The sequence below is a fragment of the Pelobates fuscus genome, chromosome 4, assembly GCF_036172605.1.
Source record: "Pelobates fuscus isolate aPelFus1 chromosome 4, aPelFus1.pri, whole genome shotgun sequence".
In the NCBI taxonomy this organism is placed as follows: Eukaryota; Metazoa; Chordata; class Amphibia; order Anura; family Pelobatidae; genus Pelobates; species Pelobates fuscus.
This window is the reverse complement of record NC_086320.1, coordinates 221,056,701-221,078,470: the sequence shown is the minus strand read 5'-3', so window position 1 is coordinate 221,078,470 and position 21,770 is coordinate 221,056,701. Positions and strand designations below refer to the sequence as shown.

Here is a 21,770-nt window from a genome sequence, read left to right as displayed (position 1 = left end):
TTACCTCTGCTTCAGTTAGTGCAACAGAGCTAATGGAGGGGTGCTGGGCTCGAGTGCACCGGCCATCCTTCTTTTTGAGCATATCTACTAAATAGTTTAAAACAATTCCCTGGAGTGTTACTTTAATACTTTAAATATATGGGATAAGTAAACATAGTATTAAAAAGTGACCATTTTCATGTGTTGATTTCTAATTGATGAAGTTAAGAATATGAATGAAGCCCTGCAAATTTACCAGTTTGCCTTCTCTCAAGTCGGCTATAACTTTTGTGCAATTCACTTGACTATCACCAGCTGATGACTGGCCGTCACAACGTATGTGGAATTAACTCTCAAAGATGAGCAGCAGCATCAAGTGGTATGGCAATGGAATGATCTCTTTTGCTGCTTGCTTTTAATGGCACAGACCGTTTTTCCGACCTTGGCAGAGCAGGCATACTGTTATGTACAGTGTTCCTTTAAACTTTCCTGTAAATCCAGTGCTGGAAGAGAATCCTCTTCTAAGCCTAATCAGCCTTCTTTGAAGTCATCACTCCTTATGACTTTTTGGCATATCAGATGGACATATGGAGGGTATACATTATATTTGCCTACCCAGATTTCTCTACCCAGCAAGCAGAATGCAGCTTGTGTGTATATGGATTCCCAAATTAAAACTATAGAGTTAATATTTGAAGCTTTATGTTTGCAGGAGATAATTCAAAGTAACAGAGTAGTTTGGAACAATGCAAAAGCTCTTGTATACTAAGGACACTCTCCAACTTCATAATTATCCTAAGTAAGCCATAGATCAGTGCTGGATTAATTTCTAAAGTCTTTACTGAGAAATGTAAATAGATAAATAGGCTGCTTGCTGCACTTGTTCCCAGGGGATGGTTATACATTTAAAGAAATGAGAAACTGAAGATTTCACTTTATGATGTCTTGAGACATTATCTTTCCAGATATTTCTGCAGTTTGAGAATGCATTTAGTGTTTGTCGTGCCATAAGAGCCTGTGACAACAAAGGCTAAGGGTAACTCAGTCACCCTAAAATTCTGTGGTCAATTTACCATTTACCTTTTCAGCATCTCTGATATGATAATAGTTGTTCCTTGGCAGTTTGGCAGATCTAAAAGGACCAGCAGTGTTTCCGTTCTGACAAAATCATTCTATAAAGCTGTGCTCCAATTCATTGCATAGTGTGATCTCGCTGTGTCTGCTCATGCCATTGTGATGTATTCAGCTAAGGGAGTGGACTGGTTTTGGAAAACGTACATTGTTTGTCAAGTAACTAAATACTACGTGCATAGCAACTTAAAGGGACACTGTGAGCACCAATACTGCACATGTAATGCATTTCATTTACAGCATGTGTATCCTAGACTCCATGTTTTTGGCCATATGTATTCTATTCACTTCGTTTTAGAATATCTTAACATAAGTGTCATACGTGTGTTATATTTTAATACAGGAAAAATATGGGGACATTTCTGAACGGATCATTCTTCGAGACAGACTACATTGCAAAAGTTTTGACTGGTACTTGAAAAATGTTTTTCCAGACTTGCATGTGCCAGAAGATCGACCCGGCTGGCATGGGGCTGTAAGTATTCATTGGTTGTGGGATTCTGTGCAAGGGCATTTAACCAGCAAGTATCCTTGTTAAATTTGTAGGACAGTGATTCGCTCTTGGGTTCTATAGGATTCTTTATTAGGATATAGTGAAACAAATAAACGTCTGTTTTCTGACTGCTTAAAAGTAGTCAGTCTACATCAGGTACACAGCATGTTCACATGTGTGTTCACTATTATGGCAAGTTTACCATATGGTTGGAGATAAAAGGGACAAATCAATCTGTATTTATATAGCAAATAACTATACCAAGCTCTGCCAACTCCCCACTTGTCCTTGTGATGAGAAACCTTGGCACCACAAATGTTTCTGGATGTTATTTCCCATGATGATTAGTCAGGAGTCAGAAACACCTGTGGGGCAAAAGGTTGGCCATCCCTGCATTTTGGTTCTCTAAATCGTTTTCAGAAAAGCAAGCAGCATGGGCAAATGCAAAATGCAGATCCATGTTTTTATGGACCACATTTTTAAGACTTGTGTAGACTAAGATGCTTCTCTTTTGTGCTTTTATTTTTTTAACAAACCGCCGAGGGGCCTTTTACTTTGTTTGGGGACAGATGATGATCAATTTAGAACATTAGCACATATTAAAGAAAATATATATTTGAATTACATTTAATTATTCTTAAATACAATCGGATGACAGTCTTGTTCTAATGTTTTTATTATTTTGTACAAATTCCTTATACTTATTTTAAACTTGCTTCAAACTATTCGTCCAGTAACACACCAACCATTGTACGATACCAAATACAGAGTAGACACCTAAGGTAATGTTTTAATCTAAAAACAAATGTGGTTATTTGTCAAACTGGGAACTGTGCACAATTGTTAAATGAATTGCAATTTTATTCCAAAATAGCTGAACTAGAAGAATGTGGAAAATTCTTGTATTTCAGCTATTTTAGCTTAATTTTGCAATTTTCTTTTCTGTCCTCAAAAATGCCTGACTTTAATTGTATTGATCTTCCTTTTAGATCCGTAGTGGAGGCATATCATCTGAGTGTCTAGATTACAATGCCCCGGATCATAACCCTACTGGTGCTCACCTGTCTCTTTTCGGATGCCATGGTCAAGGTGGTAATCAGGTAACAAATAGCATTGTTTAATAAACCGCCCAAACCAAAAGTTTAATTATATTATAATGAAGGGTTTGTCTGTTCATCATCCGTTCTGTGTCATGGAAACTGTTGCATTCCACTGGATATAAATAAAAAGTTGTATTTAATATATAGTTACCATTTGGCATGATAGACCCCTAAAAAGATTTAGTTCAGGAATAAAATGGAATAATGTTCTTATTCCCAGCGCTATGTAGCTACACAATTTTGATAATGAAAAACTTAATCTACTGTATCCCATGTGTCAAATAATCTACGATAGAGGAGGGTGACCAGGGCTGGGTGGGTACCTTTTAGCAACCCCTGCTATCGTGTAACTGACAGCAAGAGAATGTCAAGAATTAATTGAGGGAGAATCAAGAATTAATTGAAATTAGGGGCACACTCAGAACATGCATTTCTAAATACTGGTGCTGTCGTAAACCCCAACATTTTAGAAGACTACTTAACACTACATATCTTAGCAAACAAATCTAGGGATTCATTTACATTATATGGCCAAATTGCGTTAAGCTCACCACTACATCACAGTACCCCAATATTGGTGAGTCCTACACTAATTTTAAAATGGGAGATAAACATGCTACCTGCAATACTTACTGGTTAAACTGCTTTCAGAGACCCCTTGCTTTCCTGTGGTTCCCTCCAGAGGGCATTTATGAATATATATGTCTACAAGAATAGGGGAATATCTGCTAAACCAACAAAAAGCAAAACAACATAGTGTATCACTCAATTGGTCACTCACAATTTCAATGAAGGAGAAATGCCTTGTATATAATTCCCCTCAAATGGTTTTGTCTTCTAGATGTTTTCAGATCATCATGGATTGGTTGGAGGTCATATACTCAAAAGAGAAATAAAATTGTAGTGCAAGTAGAGCGAATTATAAAAACAAATTTATTAACTTACATATAGGTTAAAATTGATAGATGTAATGAATCAGTCACGACTAGGCGTCCTATCCGTTTCGTCTGTGCTAGGGACTTCCACAGAGACACAATCCAAAAAGTAAATAGAAACCCTCCCTTCACTCCCCAGTCCGTTTATATATATATATATATATATATATATATATATATATATATATATACTGTAATACTGTTATTAAAAAAACAAATCTAATCCAATGATTTATATATAAAACCATTAGACCATTAACCCCAGTTAATCTGAAAACCTATAGCACCATTACATGGTGGTTTATTCACTAAATAGTTGCAGTGAGTTGATAGCAAATGCTTAACGTTTAAACAGACACGGTTTTCTTCCTGTGCAGTACAATGTGTTTGTGTAATTGTGTTGTATGCTCCTTTTTATTTTCCAGTTCTTTGAGTATACAGAAAACAAAGAAATTCGGTTTAATTCTGTTACTGAACTCTGTGCTGAAGTGCCTGAAAGTCAGACCTACATTGGAATGAAACATTGTCCGAAAGATGGTACTATTATTGCCACAAACTTGGTTTGGGAGTTTAGACAAGTGAGTATAAACCTATACAATTACAATTATTTATATAGTGCCAACATATTTTGCAGCGCTGTGAAATATGTAAACAAGATAAACATTTATTTCTAACAAAACTTACATGGTATACAGGAGCAGTAGGTAATTGCCCAAACGAGCTGACATTCTATACTGCTATCATATTCAGTTTCATCCTTCTCCCAAAACAGAATCAATACACCAGCAACCCCTACATTGTACTGTGTCACTCTAATGTGTTTATCTGCTAGAAAATTTGAGCTTAATTGGATTTTTTTAATGAATTAAGTGCACAGAAAAAGACTAATACTTGTGACCTGGGGGGTGACCTTTGGGGACGGGGGGGTGCAAAACACATCTGGTGGCCAAGGTGCAACCATCACAGCCACATTGTCATTGTCACCAATAATAACAAATATATGCATCAATATATGTCACTTACTGGTGTGCCAGAGCTATCTATCTATCTTACTAGCCAAATATTGTCATTAATAATCATCACTGATAACAGCAAGCATTATGAATCCCATTCTACACTGGTATGATATCCAGGAAATGGATTTGCCACACAATAATGTGTTAATGTCCTTTGTTACTTAATTACATAATTGTAGGTGCAAAACAATGGAAGGCCTACAACTCAGGGTGAAAATAAAGAGGACAAATAAACAACATACTCATTTGGGACCATGCTGCTCTCATTTATAAGTGTTACCATTCTTAATTAGTCATATTTACGAATATGTTATTAGCCTTGCATACAAACATATCTAAAAATGCCACTCACCCACGCACACCAGACTAGTCGTATTCTTTCATACACATTTTAGTCACAAATAACACACACATACATACTTTTTAAAAAATAATAATGTCTACATTTTTAATGGCTCTGTGATCATTTGTTTCTGTGCTTTGTAGGATGGGACAATATTCCACCCACATTCAGGGTTCTGCGTTACATCATACCGTACACCTGAAGGTCGTGGAGATGTACATATGGCGCCGTGTCAACCATCGGACAAAAATCAGTTTTGGAAGTTTGAGAGGTAGAAAAAGGAGCCCACCCAATTATATGGACTTTTAAAAACAGATTCCCAATGTTTGCAGCTGAACACAAATATAATAATTACACAACAAATACCTTTTTGTTTACTTTAATTGTGTCTGCCTGATTGTATGGTAACAGAACTCCTTGCCACTGTGTCGTAACTGTCAGAATTTTCTGAAGTGCCTTGTACCCAATGAAGACTGTCATATACTGGGTTTGCATTTTGATACTTTATATACCAGTATGTGTTGAATGGTGCTCCTTACAATTTGATACTGGCCCTTAGCACTTTTTGGTGTGGCTTGCATGAAACAGAAGCCTACGGTTTAGAGAAATTTTGATTCTTTAAAAAAAATATTTGTATGAAAATGTGTGCTTGCAGCATCTAGATGTTTTATGCAATTTTATATAGTCTGGAATGTGTCTGTTTATAATGTAATGTTTTATTGTCAATCTTTTCCTCATTGCAAGGGCTTTCCTATTTGTCAATGGCATCTAAACTAGACCCCAACCCTGGAGTCTGTTTGTGAAACTCAGGCATTTGGATTCAATGCTGCAAATGAAATCGACCAAATAAATGGGGCTGCAGCTGTTAGAGTAATAATTGCTAGAATTGTACTAAAAATACACAATTAATGGAATGGAAATAATTCTAAAAAGAGAGCAAATATGTGCCTAGCACTGCTAGAGAGAAAATGTACTGTGCAAATACTAACATGATGATCTAAACCAGGCATAGGCAACTTTCGGCACGGCAGATGTTTCGGACTACACCTCCCATGATGCTTTGCCAGCATTATGTGTGTAAGAGCATTATGGGGGATGTAGTCCACAACATCTGGAGTGCCGAAGGTTGCCTATCCCTGATCTAAACCCTGCCTAATTAGGGCCAAATCTACCTGCTACGTGTCACTTTGATCTGGGCCTCCATTTATCCATCCTGTGTACTGCAGTCATTTACTTGCATTCCATTTCTAAATATAAGCTCATTTGTAGAAGTTCAAATCGTGCATGTGTAAAGATTATGTAACAGGAATTGCCAAAGGGTGTGACCAGCCGAGCATCATATGAGTTGGACTTAGGTGTTGATCCATCTTTTGTCCACCCATGTTATATAATGTGATTTTATTTACTATTAGGAAGTATTTATAGTGCATCAGGAAGGCTACAATTATTCCCATGCCAATTTCTAATTATGTTAAGTAATGGAAATACCAAATGATTGGTATGAAAGACTTCTTGCATCATCAGAATGCATGATAGACAAGCCCTCTAACTTTTACATTCATATTTAGTTTTCTTTCAGTGTATTGTTACTTTTAAAACCTATTTGTTATATATTTTCAACTGTCACTTTCCAGGATTTTTAATAGTGAGGTGTATAACAAGAAAATTAAATATAGAAATTCAAATCTCTTAATCCTGAAACAGGGCATCACCACCATCGCTCCCTGCCAATCACTGTTATGTTCTGTCCTTTGCACCTGGCACTCAACAAAGAGAGAACATGAGAAATTAAACATTGTTTCTATGTCTACTCCTAATTTGCAATGCGTGCCTTGACTGTGCCTGAACTAAACCGGATTGTGATGTCATTAGCCAGATCTTTTAAATACATTTACAGGAGAAAGCGCATCACATGTAAAAAGAAAAAAATATGTAATTTTCAATGATGTAATTTCCAAAGTGACAGTTCCTGTTTTAAAAATAACCAGATACATATTTGTTAATAAGTTAATTGTTTGTGGAGGTTGATTTATAAAAGCGCTTGAACGTTTCCATAGTCCGTCCATATATAAAGATAGACTCTTAAAGTTGTTTGTGGCTCATTGCAGGATTATTCCAGTCCCATATTGTCTAACCTTAGAATTCCTGGCCATCCTTGTCAGACACCCATTTCCTGCACCTGAAGCTCCTATTGTAAAAATATATCTCCTGACATTATGCCTAAATTGACTGTCTACCAGCGTAAGATTATGTCTTCTAAATCTATTTAATCTATTTCAACAACAATGTTACGCTCTTGTACTTTATTAAATCCCTTTAGACTTTATATTATGTCAGACCTATCCCTTCTCTACCCACAAAATACATTGTTAACATTTTCGTCCTCTGCTAATTTATTATGCAGGCCTTGCACTAATCTAATATTTCTTTTATGATTTGTTTTCTAATGTATACATGTCTTTCTTAATATAAGGTCTCCAGAAAGGTAACAATATTGTAAATGTAGTGTTATAATTGAATCAGTGCAGACATTTTTGCTGATGCACAGACATTTGACTTAACTCCTTTGGTCCCCCAACATTCCCATAATGTTTTTGTTGTTGTTTTTGTTTGTTTGTTTGTTTTACCATAAAATGGTTTGATATCATGCTTGTTCGCTTGCACACTGCACCGAGTTGCACAAATCATCTGGATACCCACTGACTTCATCATCACATTTCTGTCTTTTGTTCGAATGTGCACAAGCAAAAGTATGAGACCATGATACAAAGATAACAGTCCTGTTACATGGTTTGGTATTTTAGTCATATATATATATATATATAATGATCAAGGTGCACTCACATGACTTTATCGTGAAGCTTTTTAATGTAGTGGAAAAAAAAATACAATTACATCATTTTTTTTTCACTACATTAAAAAGTTTCACGATAAGGTCCTGTGAGTGCACCCTGGTCATTTTTTTTTATTTGTATATCTACGCAGGCAGCACCCAGGCAAGTTATCCTATATATATTTTTCCAAGGAATGAGTGCGCCAAGCTATTGGATAATATATATATATATATATATATATTTTTTTTTTTTTTTTTTTAAACAATTTACACGCCCCAATGAATACATCAATGCATTTATTTATGCATGTTGTCACTGGGAGTATATTTAAAAAGAGTTTGTAAAAGCTCTTTACAGTCTCTTTACAGGGAAATAACCAATCATGGAGAAGCCTCTGAATCTGTGCCCTCCTGGCACTGCATGTTTACTCGCACACACTGCAACCTGATAGGGAAGGACGCTTGTCTGAGAAAAGCTAGGGGGAAATGCGCGCCCTACTTGAAGGGAGCTAATGGAAGGAGGAAGTAAATTTATTTATAAAAGTGCCAATTTCTCATGCAAAGTGGCACTTTTATAATGTGCAATTAATATGGGATATCCCATGCACTGAAAGCAAACTGAAGCACTTTCTGTGCATGGAGTGATCCTATAATAATAATAATAATAATAATGGGGAAAAAAGCTATGAAAGAAGTGACAGTCCCTCTCCTCTGTAAGGCACAAAATAGTAATACAAAGATATTTCCCTGCCTAACATGATTTGTGTTTTAAAATCTGCTTTATGACTGATTTTAGTGCTGATAAAGAATGTTCATCCATAGAATAAGAGTTAAATGATGAAAAAAAAAAACATTCAAAAGGTTTAAGAATTGGCTGCTGGTAGCTATACATCACAAATAGTGAAGGCAGGTACCACAGTTATGTGCCTAATTGAAATGGAATCCATTACATGCAAATTAAAGGAACACTATAGCGTTAGGAATACAAAACTGCTCCTCCTGTCCGGTATTGAAAGGGTTAAAAAAAAAAAAAAAAAACTCTTTCACTTACCTGTTTCCAGCTCCTCCTCCAGTGACATCACACTCATGCATGCACATTAGAATTTCCCCATAGGAAATTTTGAATTTTAAGTTGCTATGAGAATGAGAATGTGTCCAATGTCGTTTCATGGAGTTAAGCTCTGTGACAAATGATGCATGAAGAGCCAGTAGTGGTGCTCTGGATGACAGTTTGTCGGAAAGTGCAATGATTTACATTGCAAGGTTAAGGTGACGGGGACACTGCACTCAGACCACTTCAATGAGATAAAGTGGTCTGGGTGCCTATAGAGTTCCTTTCAGTTGCATCTTTCAGTCACATAATAGGGACACTATTATGAAAATATTTTATTATTCTACTCAACTTTCATTTTAAATTTTTTGTTAGATAAAATAAATAATAGATAAATATAGATTGCTAATTTTATTTGGATTTTTTTCATACTTCCTTAACAGGTTTAACTTCTTTGATTTAAGGTTTCTGTTAAAAAAAAAAAAAAAATTAAATAAAAAATAAATGTACCCAAAAGCACTGACTTGAATGCAGCTCTGTAGGAGGTATTTCCATAGGTGTCCATTTTAATGGGGACATATTGCTCCTTTAGTTTAGATATTTTATCTTTGAGCTGTTATTGAGCATAAGGTGCTAAATTATTCCATGGCTCTGCAATATGAGGCTATAAACACAACAAATGAATTACATATAAATTAAGGGAACAGAAACAAAGGGATTAAGATGGGTGTGCTTAAAACAAGTTTACAATCTGGTTATTTATTCTTATATGACTGCATTGTTGCAAGTGACTAAAAGCTTCTAAGCATAATTCCTAACACTGATGCAGAGGGTGCCAGTGAGAAGGCTTAAAGGAGCTGGGCCACTAACGTGAATTGCATCACTAGTGCTTAGAATGGGGTCAGATCCACCCAAATTATTAGCAGGTGAGCCTGGCATGACGCACGCTAGTCTGCCTGTCAACCAGGCAGATTGGCCAACTGAGGGCAGACTACACAGGAATCTGAATTTCAAGGTCAAAGCTAACCTGGAAGCATAGCTGGTTGTAAATTTTAAATTCAGTTAGAATTCACTAGAATTCCCAGCAATTCTCTCTTTAGTAATTACCCTAACATACAATCACTTTTTATGATGGTGTCCCTATTTATTTAGGGTAATATATACCTGGCAATGTGTATTTTTAAATTATGTATCAATAATGCAATTTAAATATGTTTTATTTCATTTATCATTAGCTTGGAGATTCGTACATTGTCTTTGGCTTTTTGTATGCGGATATTCCTTTAGAAATATTTGATTTGCACCTTCATTTTGTATGCAACACCTGTGTCAAATGTTGAACTTTTCTCTATGCAAGTAATATGCATATGTATAGATATATATTGTGCATGGGTTTCTGGAAAATCTGATGCAAAACGTTTCTACAGTCAGATGTTTTTGGGGTTGTATCTTTTGTTTTTAGGTAATTTTCCTATTTGTTTCCTAGGGGGTTGATGATAGTAAAAAACTATTGGGTTTAAACTACTGATCGTTATTTTAATTAAAATTGTTACTATATACATTGAAAATGTAATTTAAATTTGTTATAAATTAGAAAAATGAGCACTGGCAAATAAAATATGCTTGTTTTTTTTCAATGAGTTGTGTTGTCATATTTTAGGACTAATACAAGTTAACATGTTCATTTAGCATGCAAAAATTTGTATAAGATAATAATTGTGTCACAAAAGGTTACTAATATAACTAATATTTTCAATGCCCCTTACTAATTTTGTAGCTTACCTCTGCATGTTTTCTAGTACTGCAATGTCCTTCTTTAAAACTGGTGCCCAGAATTGCACCACATATTCAAGTTGGGGTTTTACCATTAATTTTTTTTTATTTTATTTTTTTAAATACTTTAATTTTTGTTGTGCAGAACAGGTACATATATGCCCATAGTGCAACAACAGCAAATACAGACTGATCAAAGCAGACAATAGTATGACATGAGATAAAACTGCACACATTTTAAAATAAACCCGCTGAAGCAAAACATGCCAGTTGATGAATGAATATAAGTAGATCAAACATGACATTGTGATAATTATAAGAGAACATAATAGTTTCAAGGATTATCACAAGTGTAGTCCGCTACAGAAGTGGGATGCAAAGTATATATGAGCTTCATGTTAAGTATGCCTGAGAGATAGGAGGGCAGGCATGGTAATATCACATCTGGCACTGTTAATAGCATACAACAAGAAATTATTTGCACTGTGTGGTATCCCTAACAAAGGGGGCAGCAGGGGGATGATTTCTCACCAATTAGTAGTACTCGTTAGAGAGTATAAATTCAGGCACAAGTGATAACTCAGGAAACCACTATATAAGGTAGCTGAACACAAAATTAATGCAGAAGGGAGACCCTGCCGTTGGAGCGAAAACAAAGTCAAAGTAAAGGATAAAATTAACGGTATCATAAACAATAGCTGTAGATTGTCAACAAGCACAGTGTAGGCCAAACAGGACCATTTACATATCTCCCTTTAGTCCGGTATCCGGACGGTTCGCTGTTGTGAGCCACCCGGAGCTGTGTGTCGACCTCTCTGCTGCTTGAATCTGTGGTGTGGCAGGGGCAGACGGCATGACGGATGGTAAGGTGATGGACAGGTAGGACTGTAGGTTGCCAACCCCTGCTGTAGACTGATGTCTGTTCTCCATGTTTACTGAGCAATTAGAAGTATGCCTGAAACATTTTCAACACTTCAATGAACTCTCTTTAGGTTTGTCACAATATACCATTATTTGTAACCTAGGCTCTAAACTTGAGGTTATTTGGTCTCAATTCTACTTGGTTTTGTCCCCCATCACCCATGTATTTAACTAATTGTTTCTTTGATTTTATAACCCATTTACAATGTTCATTTAATTAGCTTTTATTATACATAGAGAAACATTAATTTATTAGTTGGCGTGTGAACATATAGCAGAAATTACAGAAAAATGGGGGGTGCAATGGTGGACACCAACACACAGTGAGTTATACTTAATCCCAATAAATTATAAACATCTTGATTAATCTGTAAAACATAAATGCTAACATAGCATTACACTGTTTTAAAATATATAGCAATCACAGAGGTAATTAGAAGCTACCGTCATTATAAGTAAAAAGAAAAAATATCAACAAGATTATTATGCGACTAACAATGGCAGAAAGAGACCAACATTTTATAATAAAAATAAACCTAGGAGACCAAGTTGTGGATGAAATTCTGGTACTAATTGTCACGATTCTGGGAACCAAAACACGCTAACACACACACAGAAAAGGTGCAGTACCGGACCTTAGAGTGGCCGGGCTAAGCGCACAAAGAATAGTCAGGAGACAAGCCGAGTAAGGGGAACCAGAAGACAGAATAACGAGAGACAAGCCGAGGTCAAAGGGTAGGAGAAAGTCACAAGGTCGGGTAAACAAGCCAGAGAGTACGTAATAAGAGAGAACCACAAGTAGAACAGCAATACTAGAAAGCAAAGACCACAACAGGGCAGAGAGAGACAGGAAAGGTAAGTATTTAAACCCCTAGATTAATTCTGATTGGATAATTTCCAATCAGAATTAACAATCACACGTGGGAGATATCTAGACCTCCCACTGTGATTGAGGCACTGTGCCTTTAACGCCGGGTCAGGTGGCTGACCCCGGCGTTTATAAAACTGGGCGGTCTCCCAGCGTGCAGCGTCATGCATGCTGCCGCTGGGGGACGGAGAGGAAGACGCGGGCGGCATCCGAGGCTGGGAGGATGCCACCCGCCGAGCGTACGCCGGGAAGGGGACCGCGGACGGCTGGAGGGTGAGTGCCGCGAGCGGACTGCAGCCTCCCCTCGCAGCCGCCCGCGGGATCCTGACACTAATTACAAAGAGTAATTGTACAGAAACTCTGAAGTAAACCAATGATCGAAAAAGACCAGGTACAGGAATGGAAATGGGCGGAGGAACGAGATTGAAGAGGACAAATTGGAAAGATAATGAGGAGATAAGGATTTAGCATTTAACATATCAGATAAAGCTTTAGATTCAACACATATGTTTTTTAAATAAAGGTTTTAAGTAAGCCCCTAGTTGTTTTATGAATACATTTGAAGCTTACACATGTATTTTTTATTTTTTTTGTCAATCTTTCTTTTATTCGAGGCATATAAGATGGGGTACAGAAGAGAAGTTGGAGGAAACATTGAATGATTTACAGTATAGGGTTGGTATAACAATACGCAAACTTTAGTTTACATTTCCAGATGTGCGGTGCCTCTTTTTTTTAAATTTATTATCGTTAAACTTTCGTTTGGCAATACAAGCTAAGGACCCTAAGGTCCGGATGGTAACTCACTAGATCATGATAGACAGGCATCTGGTGACACAAGGATAAGTAGTAAGCTCACCATTTAAAGAAACAGAGAATTCAAGATATATGCAAGCATAAGACGAAAAACAGTACCGACCTCATAGGATCGTGTTAGTATGGCATCAAGATGTACATTATTAAGACCTATACATAGCATGTTCATGTTCATGTCGTTTAGGTTTAATGGTAGAATGAGTGAGCGCGATATGAACAACGAGTTACGCCTAGGCCTCTGCAGGCAGGTCTCTCTTAACTGTCATGTTGCTCATACAGATTTTGGGTAGATTAGTACACAGGCTAGCCACTTACGTCTACCTAGAGGCCATAGGGGTTAAGCTATAGTTATAGCTGGGAGAACCACACTTCATCTAACGTAAAAGTACAACATGAACAATTTGCTTGAGCTATGCATGAAATTACAGGCTTTACACAAACATTTCCAGTACATATACAAGATTACGGTTAGTTGCAAGCTGGAGATCAAGTGTATGGGGGATAACCCCCTTTAATTGCTAGGGTCAGGCTAGGGACACTCAGCAGAGGCCAGACAATTGCCCTTATAAGATCTGCCCAGGGCATAGAGAGCATACCGGGCTTTAGCGTGTCTAAGGAGAGGGGAGAGGCCAAAGAGTGGATATGGCACAGTGTGGGTCCATGTGTAATGCGACAAGGTCACAAAGAGTCTATGTCCGCTCGGGTGTTAGGCAGTACTCAGCTGTGGTGGAGCTTGTCTCTCCCGCCGGCAGTTCGTGTGAGATGGTGAGAGGTCTCGTGTGCCGGCCTGGTGTTCAGGTCTCTGTTTCACCCAATACCTGTGGTAGGAAGCGTGGCGGTCGGGGCGTGGGTGAGCTGGATTGCGCAGGGTCGTCGCGAGGGAGGAGGGACCTCTCCCCAGCCCCAAGCTTCTTGGCGGGTCGGCTTCGGTACGCCACAGGCTCGGGAACACAGTTGGACCGGGCCTTTCCCTGAACGGGCGCTGCAGATAGCCCCGGTGTTTCGCCGCCGCCAGCGGCGGGCGGGCTTCCGGCGAGGTGGCCGAGGCTTTAGGGGGCGCCCCTTAATGACCCGCAACTAGGGTGGGCATATAGCTGTAGTTGCAGACGTATGGGTACAAGCGTTACCCGGGGTCGGTCTGCTCCGTCTCCTCTTTGCCATCCCCGCTGTCTGTACTTCGCGGACAGGGGAGGCCTTGGCGAGGCGTTTTTCCAGCCGGTCCCAGAACCTCTGAAAAATCAGATCCAGGCTGGTAAGTTGGGGTTGTGCCGGTGGAGGCCTTGGTTTGTCGTCCGCCAGGTTGTTGGGCTCTACATTGACAGGGCCCCAGCCAGGGTGGGCAGTCGTAGGCCTAGTTGCCGAGTGTGTCAGATTGGTGGGGACCGGGATGACCCCCGCCGGCCCATAGGGGGGGGAACGGTGGCCCGAGCATTGTCTCCCACCGCGGCGGGATGGCGGGAGAGCGGCCGTCTCCTCCGCCTCCGCCACGTGTGTAGGCCCCAATGGCTGTGCGAGCGGGAGCAGTGCGGTGAGCTTCGAGAGTGGTACCATTGTGCTGGTCTCGGTGCCCCCAGTCGTTTGGGAGTCAGTAGAATTCGGTCCACGGGTTCTGCTCCGCTGGAACCGGTTCTTGGTGCCGTAGAGAGCGGGAGCAGCAGAGACCTGCGACCGTCCCGCTCTGCAGTCAGGCCCCGCCCCCTTACACATGTATTAATTGTTTTTTTATCAAAGTGATGTCTTAAATATTTTACTAGAAAGAATGTGTAATCAACAATGCAAGGGAAAATAATAACAAAATACGTTTATGCATACTGATCTTAAGAAACCTTCCTCCTTTTATCCTAATCATCTAAAATCAAGCAACACTTAATCAAATGACATTAAGAAAATATATATTCAATTTTTAGATAAATGGGTCCTGAAAGGGATTTTAATATCTGCTGAATACAAGTTTTTAAATATTGGTTCTCCAACTGTACCTGTAATATACATTTGACCTAAATTATATATGCTCAGAATCCACCTGGAATGCCGATAGTTTCCGGGGTTGGATCTCTTTAATCTAAACTATCCAAATATGTGGACACTCCTCTTCAACCTCTTGTTAAGACTTGTCCATGTTGTTTAAAAGATTTGATGAGTCTTTTACAGATTTTAAATCGAAAAAATATTTTTTACTATTCAAATGTGATGTCACTAGCCTCTGCACCTGAATAAATCACATTTTAGACTGTGAGGCTAACCATTTTTTTCTGGAGTCCTGGTCGTTTTTTCCTGGTGACCAAATTGATTTTAATTTAGAGGGTATTTCTTTTATTCTCAATAATTTATTTTGGTTTCAGGTTAATTATTTTTAACATAGAGGCACAGCTATGGGGACTAGGTTGGCACCCAGATATGCCAAACTTTTTATTGCATATTGGGAAAAGTTTTTTGTGTATTCCCAACATTGCTGGGCTACGAACCTGTTTCTCTATAGAATATATATAGATGGAATATTCAACTAACACATGAAATGAGTGAAACCTAGATCAATTTTTTAGATTTGGATATTTATATTGTGGACAATAATGTTAAAAAGTGTCATTTTTCAAGAAGGTGGACGTGAATAGCTATATTCACAAAGATAGCTGTCACTTCTGCCTATGGCTAGACACATCCCAAAATACTTGAGGAACAACTGCTTGGATGTCAATTAATTTGATGTCCAAGCCGAGTTCCTTAACAATCAATTCTTAGATTGAGGTTACCAATTACACCATTTTAATAAAGAGATTCAAGAAATTTGGGAACTGGAGAGGGAAGATTTACTTATCATAATTTTGTAGAAAATCCAAAGTTGTAAATAAAGCAAGTGATAAGTTTTAATTAATTATTAACTATAACCAGTTAAAATGTACTTTAAATATAAATTGGCATATTTTGCAAAAGAATCAAGAAATAGTACCCTTTTTAGAAAAAAATTTCCTTTAAAGGAGCCTGTAATCTTAAACAGAGTTTACGATCTAGTTTTATTGATATTAAGAAAACAGATTTTGTTAGTTTATATAGGGATTTTTTATTATTATTATTATTATTATTATTATAGTAATTGTATATGGTGTGTAAATACCAAACATAAAGATAGAAAGATTGAGAATACGAAACCACATGTTGGAACTTAGGCATTCCTTATTAATTTATTTATCACTTGTCATTCCAAAAACGTAATATAATGTGTGCTCACGTGTCCATGTGGTTTACAATATATGGGAAAGACGCTTAGATATTTGAAAACAGGGATACGTGAGCTCATTTATAATATTAAAAGGGAATATCTTAATCACCATCATCATTATCATTTTTTTAAAGTGTCATAATAAGGATCCCATTGAGCTCCAATTCTATGGGATTCAGTTGATACAGAAACATTGGAAGGGTGGTTATTTGGAGTCTGCATTGAGCAAATGTGAGGTGAAGTGGATATTTATTCTGAATACTTTGTCTCCCAATGGGCTCAATGGGGACTTTGAAATGGCTGTTTTAATATAGTGCTTTTAAAATATGATTTAATATTATGTATTTTTTATTATGTAATCTTTCTCCTTATTATGCACATTCTCTATGCCTTTTTGTCAACCCCAAGATATACCCAATTTAGTATGTGAATTTTTAATATTTTTTTTTATGTTTTTCATGTCTATTTTTGGAATAAAATTACCAAGTAGATAGTATGTGCTTTTTGTTAATGTTAATAGTTATGTTTTTTATCTAGTTTGTTTTATAGCAGACTTTCTGACTTGGCTGGTTTAAAAATGCCATTGCGGCCACTTGGACTATCAGGATGTGCCAGAGAGAGGGTTGGGGAAGGATGTAGTGACGTGAATACATAGCCGCGTCATTGTGTGTATGTACTAATGGCCTGCGTAATGACCTCGCGACCGAAGGACAAACATAAACTTGAAGCGGCTACGAAATGCTTTAGGAATTGCGCAAAATGTTTTTTTGTTTTTTTTTGTAAATATCTTTTTATTGAAAGATTCTCAAAATCGTTAGCAAGAAAGGGTGAAATGCTAAGAAACGCGCAGGTTTCAGGTGAACAAGTGAACAAAATAACAATTAGTAATTAATCAATCGAGATACGCAGATCTCATGTGTAACCATGGTAAGGGAGACACGCAGGTCTCAAGGCAAACTGAGTGTTCATCATACAGCATGCATGTGTCTTGCATTGATGCACAGTAACAATTTCGATGCCCTTCCAACATGACCTGGCAGTGTGCTGCTGGTGTGTAAGACGATTCTCATGTTTACAGAAGCATGTATACCTTAATAAATTGTGCGAGCATAAGGACACGCAGGTCTCAGGTATGTGTTCATACCCCAATGCCTATTGTGTGACTACCTGTTGCAGGTTCTCAGGCACCCTTGGTAATGGGTTCCCTTTCGGGTCTCTTGCCTCTTCTGGGCTCCCCTCTGGGTAAGCATCCTAACCGGTCTCGCTGACTCTTGTGAATGCCCGTGGCTCTCTGGCTACGAGTCGTCCAGCTAGGGTAGGGTGTGTCGTCGGTTGGTGGGCTAAGACCCTCTATGAGGACCTCCGTAGGGAATTTGTGGTCGTAGTGTTGTTCCTATGTGTGATATATGATCCCTATGCCGGGTCCCGGGTTCGTGTCATAGTATGGGTCGTTGTCGACTCTTCGGGGAAGCGCCACGTCTGAGGCCTGTCTAATGTGTCGGATGCGCATCTGGTAGTTGTGAAACGTTACTCGAGTGTTGTGTGGTCAGTCCTCCATATTTTTTTTTTATTTTTTTTCGTCTCCCCTTCCCAGGGTACTCTTCCCTTACGTATCTGCCTGCCAGTAGGTCATGTTAGGTGTCATCGTCTTCTAGATTGTACTGTAATTGCTGGTCTCCCTTCGGGCGCAGCCCAGTGTAGTCGTGTGCGGTCGTTGTCAGCGTTTGTGTGTTCGCTCAGTAGGGTTCCAAGTGTGGCCATGAGGTCGTTAGGTTAAGTGTGGGTAGTCTAAAGGTCCCTTGGGTGTAATGTCGGTCTTCTAGCAGTCCGACTTTGTGTTGGTCAATGTGTGTCTGTGGTTGTCCTCAACCCCTGTATCGTGCTTGGTGATGGTATATCCTGTGTACCTTAGTTGTACTTCGTAGCCTAGGCTCCATATGGCGTGTTGAGGCGTCATGTCCCTATGTGTCAGTGGTGGGCCGATCTAGACCATGAGGTGCTCTCCTGTCGTGTCTCAAGTCTCATCACCAGTCGCCTTCCAGGCGACATCGGTGTCGAATGGTTTGTGTACTGTTGTGTCGTGAGTGCAGGTGCTCGTGTGCGGGTCCTATGTGGGTCGGGATGTGGGGAACAATTAGAGGTTGAGGGGTGGGGAAGACCATGGGGTCTCAGGTATGCGTTCCGCATCCTCGGCGCGCCCAGGCCCGTTCCCCGTTTCATTCAATGGGGTCCATTTCGTCAGCCACTGTGTGTGACCCCCTACGTTATGTATAATAGCCATGGCCTCCAGGATTCCGTATGTCGCTCTCCCCGTCCCTGGAGATCTGCTATCCGTGCTTCAGCCGTTCTTATTTCCTCCACTGTGCGTTTCCACTGTTCCGTCGTGGGTGTGTCCTCCTTCTTCCAGTGAAGTGCCTCATTATCGATTTTTTGTAAACCTGCAAGGGTTTCTCTGTGTAATGTAGGAGGGCCGCTTCCATTGTCAGGTCCTGAGGTTCATCTAGTATGTTGTTTATTTCCTGTCCAATGTTCCTCCAGAATATTTACATTTTCCGACATTCCCACCAGATGTGACGTAGCGTTCCTTCACCGTCATGGCACCTCCAGCAGATGTTGGGGATAGTCTGGACGTATCGGTTGAGTAGGGCTGGCGTGCGGTACCAGTGCGCCAGCAACTTGTAGTTGACCTCCTGGAAGTGTGTGCTAGAGGAACTCTTGGGTAGCAGGGTTAAGATTTTTTCCCATTGATCGTCCGAGAAGGTCTTGGCCGTCCATTCCTCCCATGGACGTTTGAACAGGTTATTTTTCGAGCGGGTTATCAGGGTCCGATATAGAACTGAGACTCTCCCATCTGAGTCCGGTGCTTGAGCGCAAAGTGTCTCGAACCATGTTAGTTCTCTATGAATTTTGGTTCTGTGCGGAAGGTTAAAATAGTAGTGTCGCAATTGGGCGTAGTGGAACTGGTGCCTGAGCGTGGGTGATCTACCATCCGATAGTTCTCTTAGTGGTTTCACTCCTGCATTGGTGAGCACAGCGTGCATCGGTATGTATCCGTCTTGATGAGCTAGTGGCCATGCGGACTGTGCGAGTCCATCCCCCAGGTTTGGGTTGTGGGTTATGGGTATCAGTGGGCTCGGTTTGGGCGAAATCCGTTGGTCGTTTCGCAGCTTGTCCCAGTGTTTGAGCGTGTGTGCCACTGGTGAGTCAACCCCTAGGGTGGCCTGTGCTGTCTCTTCCCTGTGCCACAGCAGTGTGTGTAGTCGGTGGTCCGTGGAGTCTCTCCACAGTCGCACCCATCGCTTGTCGGGCGGAGCCACATGGAGCTCTCTTATTCTCTGGAGGATGGTGGCTTGGTGGTACTTTCGAATGTCCGGCATAGCTAGCCCTCCCCAACTTCTTGGGAGGCAGAGTCTTTCGTAACTAATTCGTGCCCTGTCCCCTTTCCAGACATATTGTATGAGCGCCGTCTTTAGTGTCTTGAAGAACGCGGGAGGTACCATTTGGGGTGCCGCGTGGAAGAGGTATAAGATCCTGGGCAGGATGTTCATCTTAATTACCGCTATCCTCCCCAGCCATGATATGTGTGCATAGCTCCATCTCTTCAGGTCCCCCAGGATGATGGTCAGTAGGGGTTGATAGTTGCACGCATAAAAGTCTTTTGCTTCATGTGTGATCCACAGCCCCAGGTACCTCATACGATCCTGGCACCAGTGAAAAGGGAATTGTCGTCTCAGTTGTGTGCATTCAGTTTCGGGTACCGTGATGTTTAGAATGTCGCACTTTGTGTAGTTGAGTTTCAGTCCCGAGATGCGTCCATACTCATCGAATTCCTCAAGTAGTCGCGGGATGGAGTTTGTCGGGTCCCGGAGGAAAAACAGCATGTCATCCGCGTATGCGGCGACTTTATGTTCGTGCGACCTAAAGTTGAGGCCCGTGATCCCTTGGTTTTTCCGGACGCGATCTAGAGGCGGCTCCAGGGTGAGGGAAAATATGAGTGGGGAGAGCGGGCAGCCCTGTCTTGTGCCGTTTTGAATGTCGAAGCTGGTCGTGAGGGCCCCATTCACTCTGACTCTAGTGTTCGGTCCACTATACAATGCGGTAATCCATGAGAGCATGCCCAGTCCTATGCCCATCTTGCGTAGCGCCTCCGTCATAAAGTGCCAGTCTACTCTATCGAAAGCCTTCTCGGCGTCTGTGGAGAGTAGGAGTAGTTTCGTCTTCGTTAGTCTGGCCAAGTGTTGTACTGCAAAGAGACGGAGGGTGCAGTCCCTAGCCTCTCTACCCGGTATAAAGCCTGTCTGGTCGGGGTGTATGAGTCTCTTCAGGTGCGTTTGAAGTCTCGTCGCCAGCACCTTGGAGAAGAGTTTTATGTCGGTATTAAGGAGTGATATTGGGCGGTAGTTACCTACTTGTTCCGGGCATTTGCCTGGTTTGGGGATGACCGTGACTATGGCGGCCAGAGATTCCCTGCCGAATTTTGTTCCGTCCCGCAAGCTGTTGAGGGCCTTAGTTAGGTGGGGTACGAGGATGGATCCGAATTTTTTGAGGTATTCCATCGGGAAGCCATCTGGTCCTGGGGCCTTTCCGGTTTTTGCTACTTTCAGTGCCATTTTAATTTCTTCCTCGGTGATGGGCGCCTCCAATCCCTCTGCTTCTTCCTGGGTGAGGGCGTCCGGTTGAAAGCTCTCTAGGTATTGTGTTGTATCCGCCTTCCTCACATTCCGGACCGAGTGGTCCTCGTCCCCACGTATGTTGTATAGCTGGGTATAAAACCTGTGAAATTAATTTGCGATGTCTTCAGGGAACTGGGTGGTTGTGCCCCGAGTTGTGCGTATGGCGTGGACTTGCACTCGTCCCTGTTCACCTCGTAGCATCCGTGCCAGTAGTCTTCCGCTCTTGTTGGCATGCATGTAGAAAAATGCACGCGACCGTCGGGTGTTACTGGCGTGTTTGCGCTCAAGTAGATCGGAAAGTTGTCGTCTATGTGCTATCAGGTCCCTGTAGGTCTGGTCCTGCTGGTCTCGTTTGTGGGCCATTTCCAGTTCTGAGATCTTCCGTGCCAGGTCGGCAACTTGGTGCCCGACGTCCTGTTTCCTCCTGGTGGCCATTTGGATCAGGTGCCCTCTGATGACGCTTTTGTGTGCCTCCCATATCGTCATATCCGAGACCCCCTCTATTGCGTTGTCGGCGAAGTAGTGGTTGAGGTGTTCCGTGATTGGGGTCTTGAGAAGCGTGTCCGTCAGGAGCGCATCGTTGAGCCTCCATGAGATTCTTGTGGGTCGGTACAGGGGCGA

The 21,770-nt window shown here is 40.6% G+C and overlaps 1 protein-coding gene across 1 annotated transcript in view; it reads left to right on the top strand.

Annotated features, from left to right (window-relative positions):
- Nucleotides 1-6,451, top strand: part of GALNT4 (polypeptide N-acetylgalactosaminyltransferase 4) — a 59,066-nt gene extending 52,615 nt beyond the window's left edge. The window contains exons 8-11 of the mRNA XM_063451890.1: nt 1,454-1,585; nt 2,593-2,703; nt 4,064-4,216; nt 5,141-6,451. Of these exons, the coding sequence (XP_063307960.1) occupies nt 1,454-1,585; nt 2,593-2,703; nt 4,064-4,216; nt 5,141-5,272 (528 nt within the window). The 3' untranslated portion in view covers nt 5,273-6,451. The remainder of the gene's footprint in view (nt 1-1,453; nt 1,586-2,592; nt 2,704-4,063; nt 4,217-5,140) is intronic.
- Nucleotides 6,452-21,770: the final 15,319 nt, after the last annotated feature.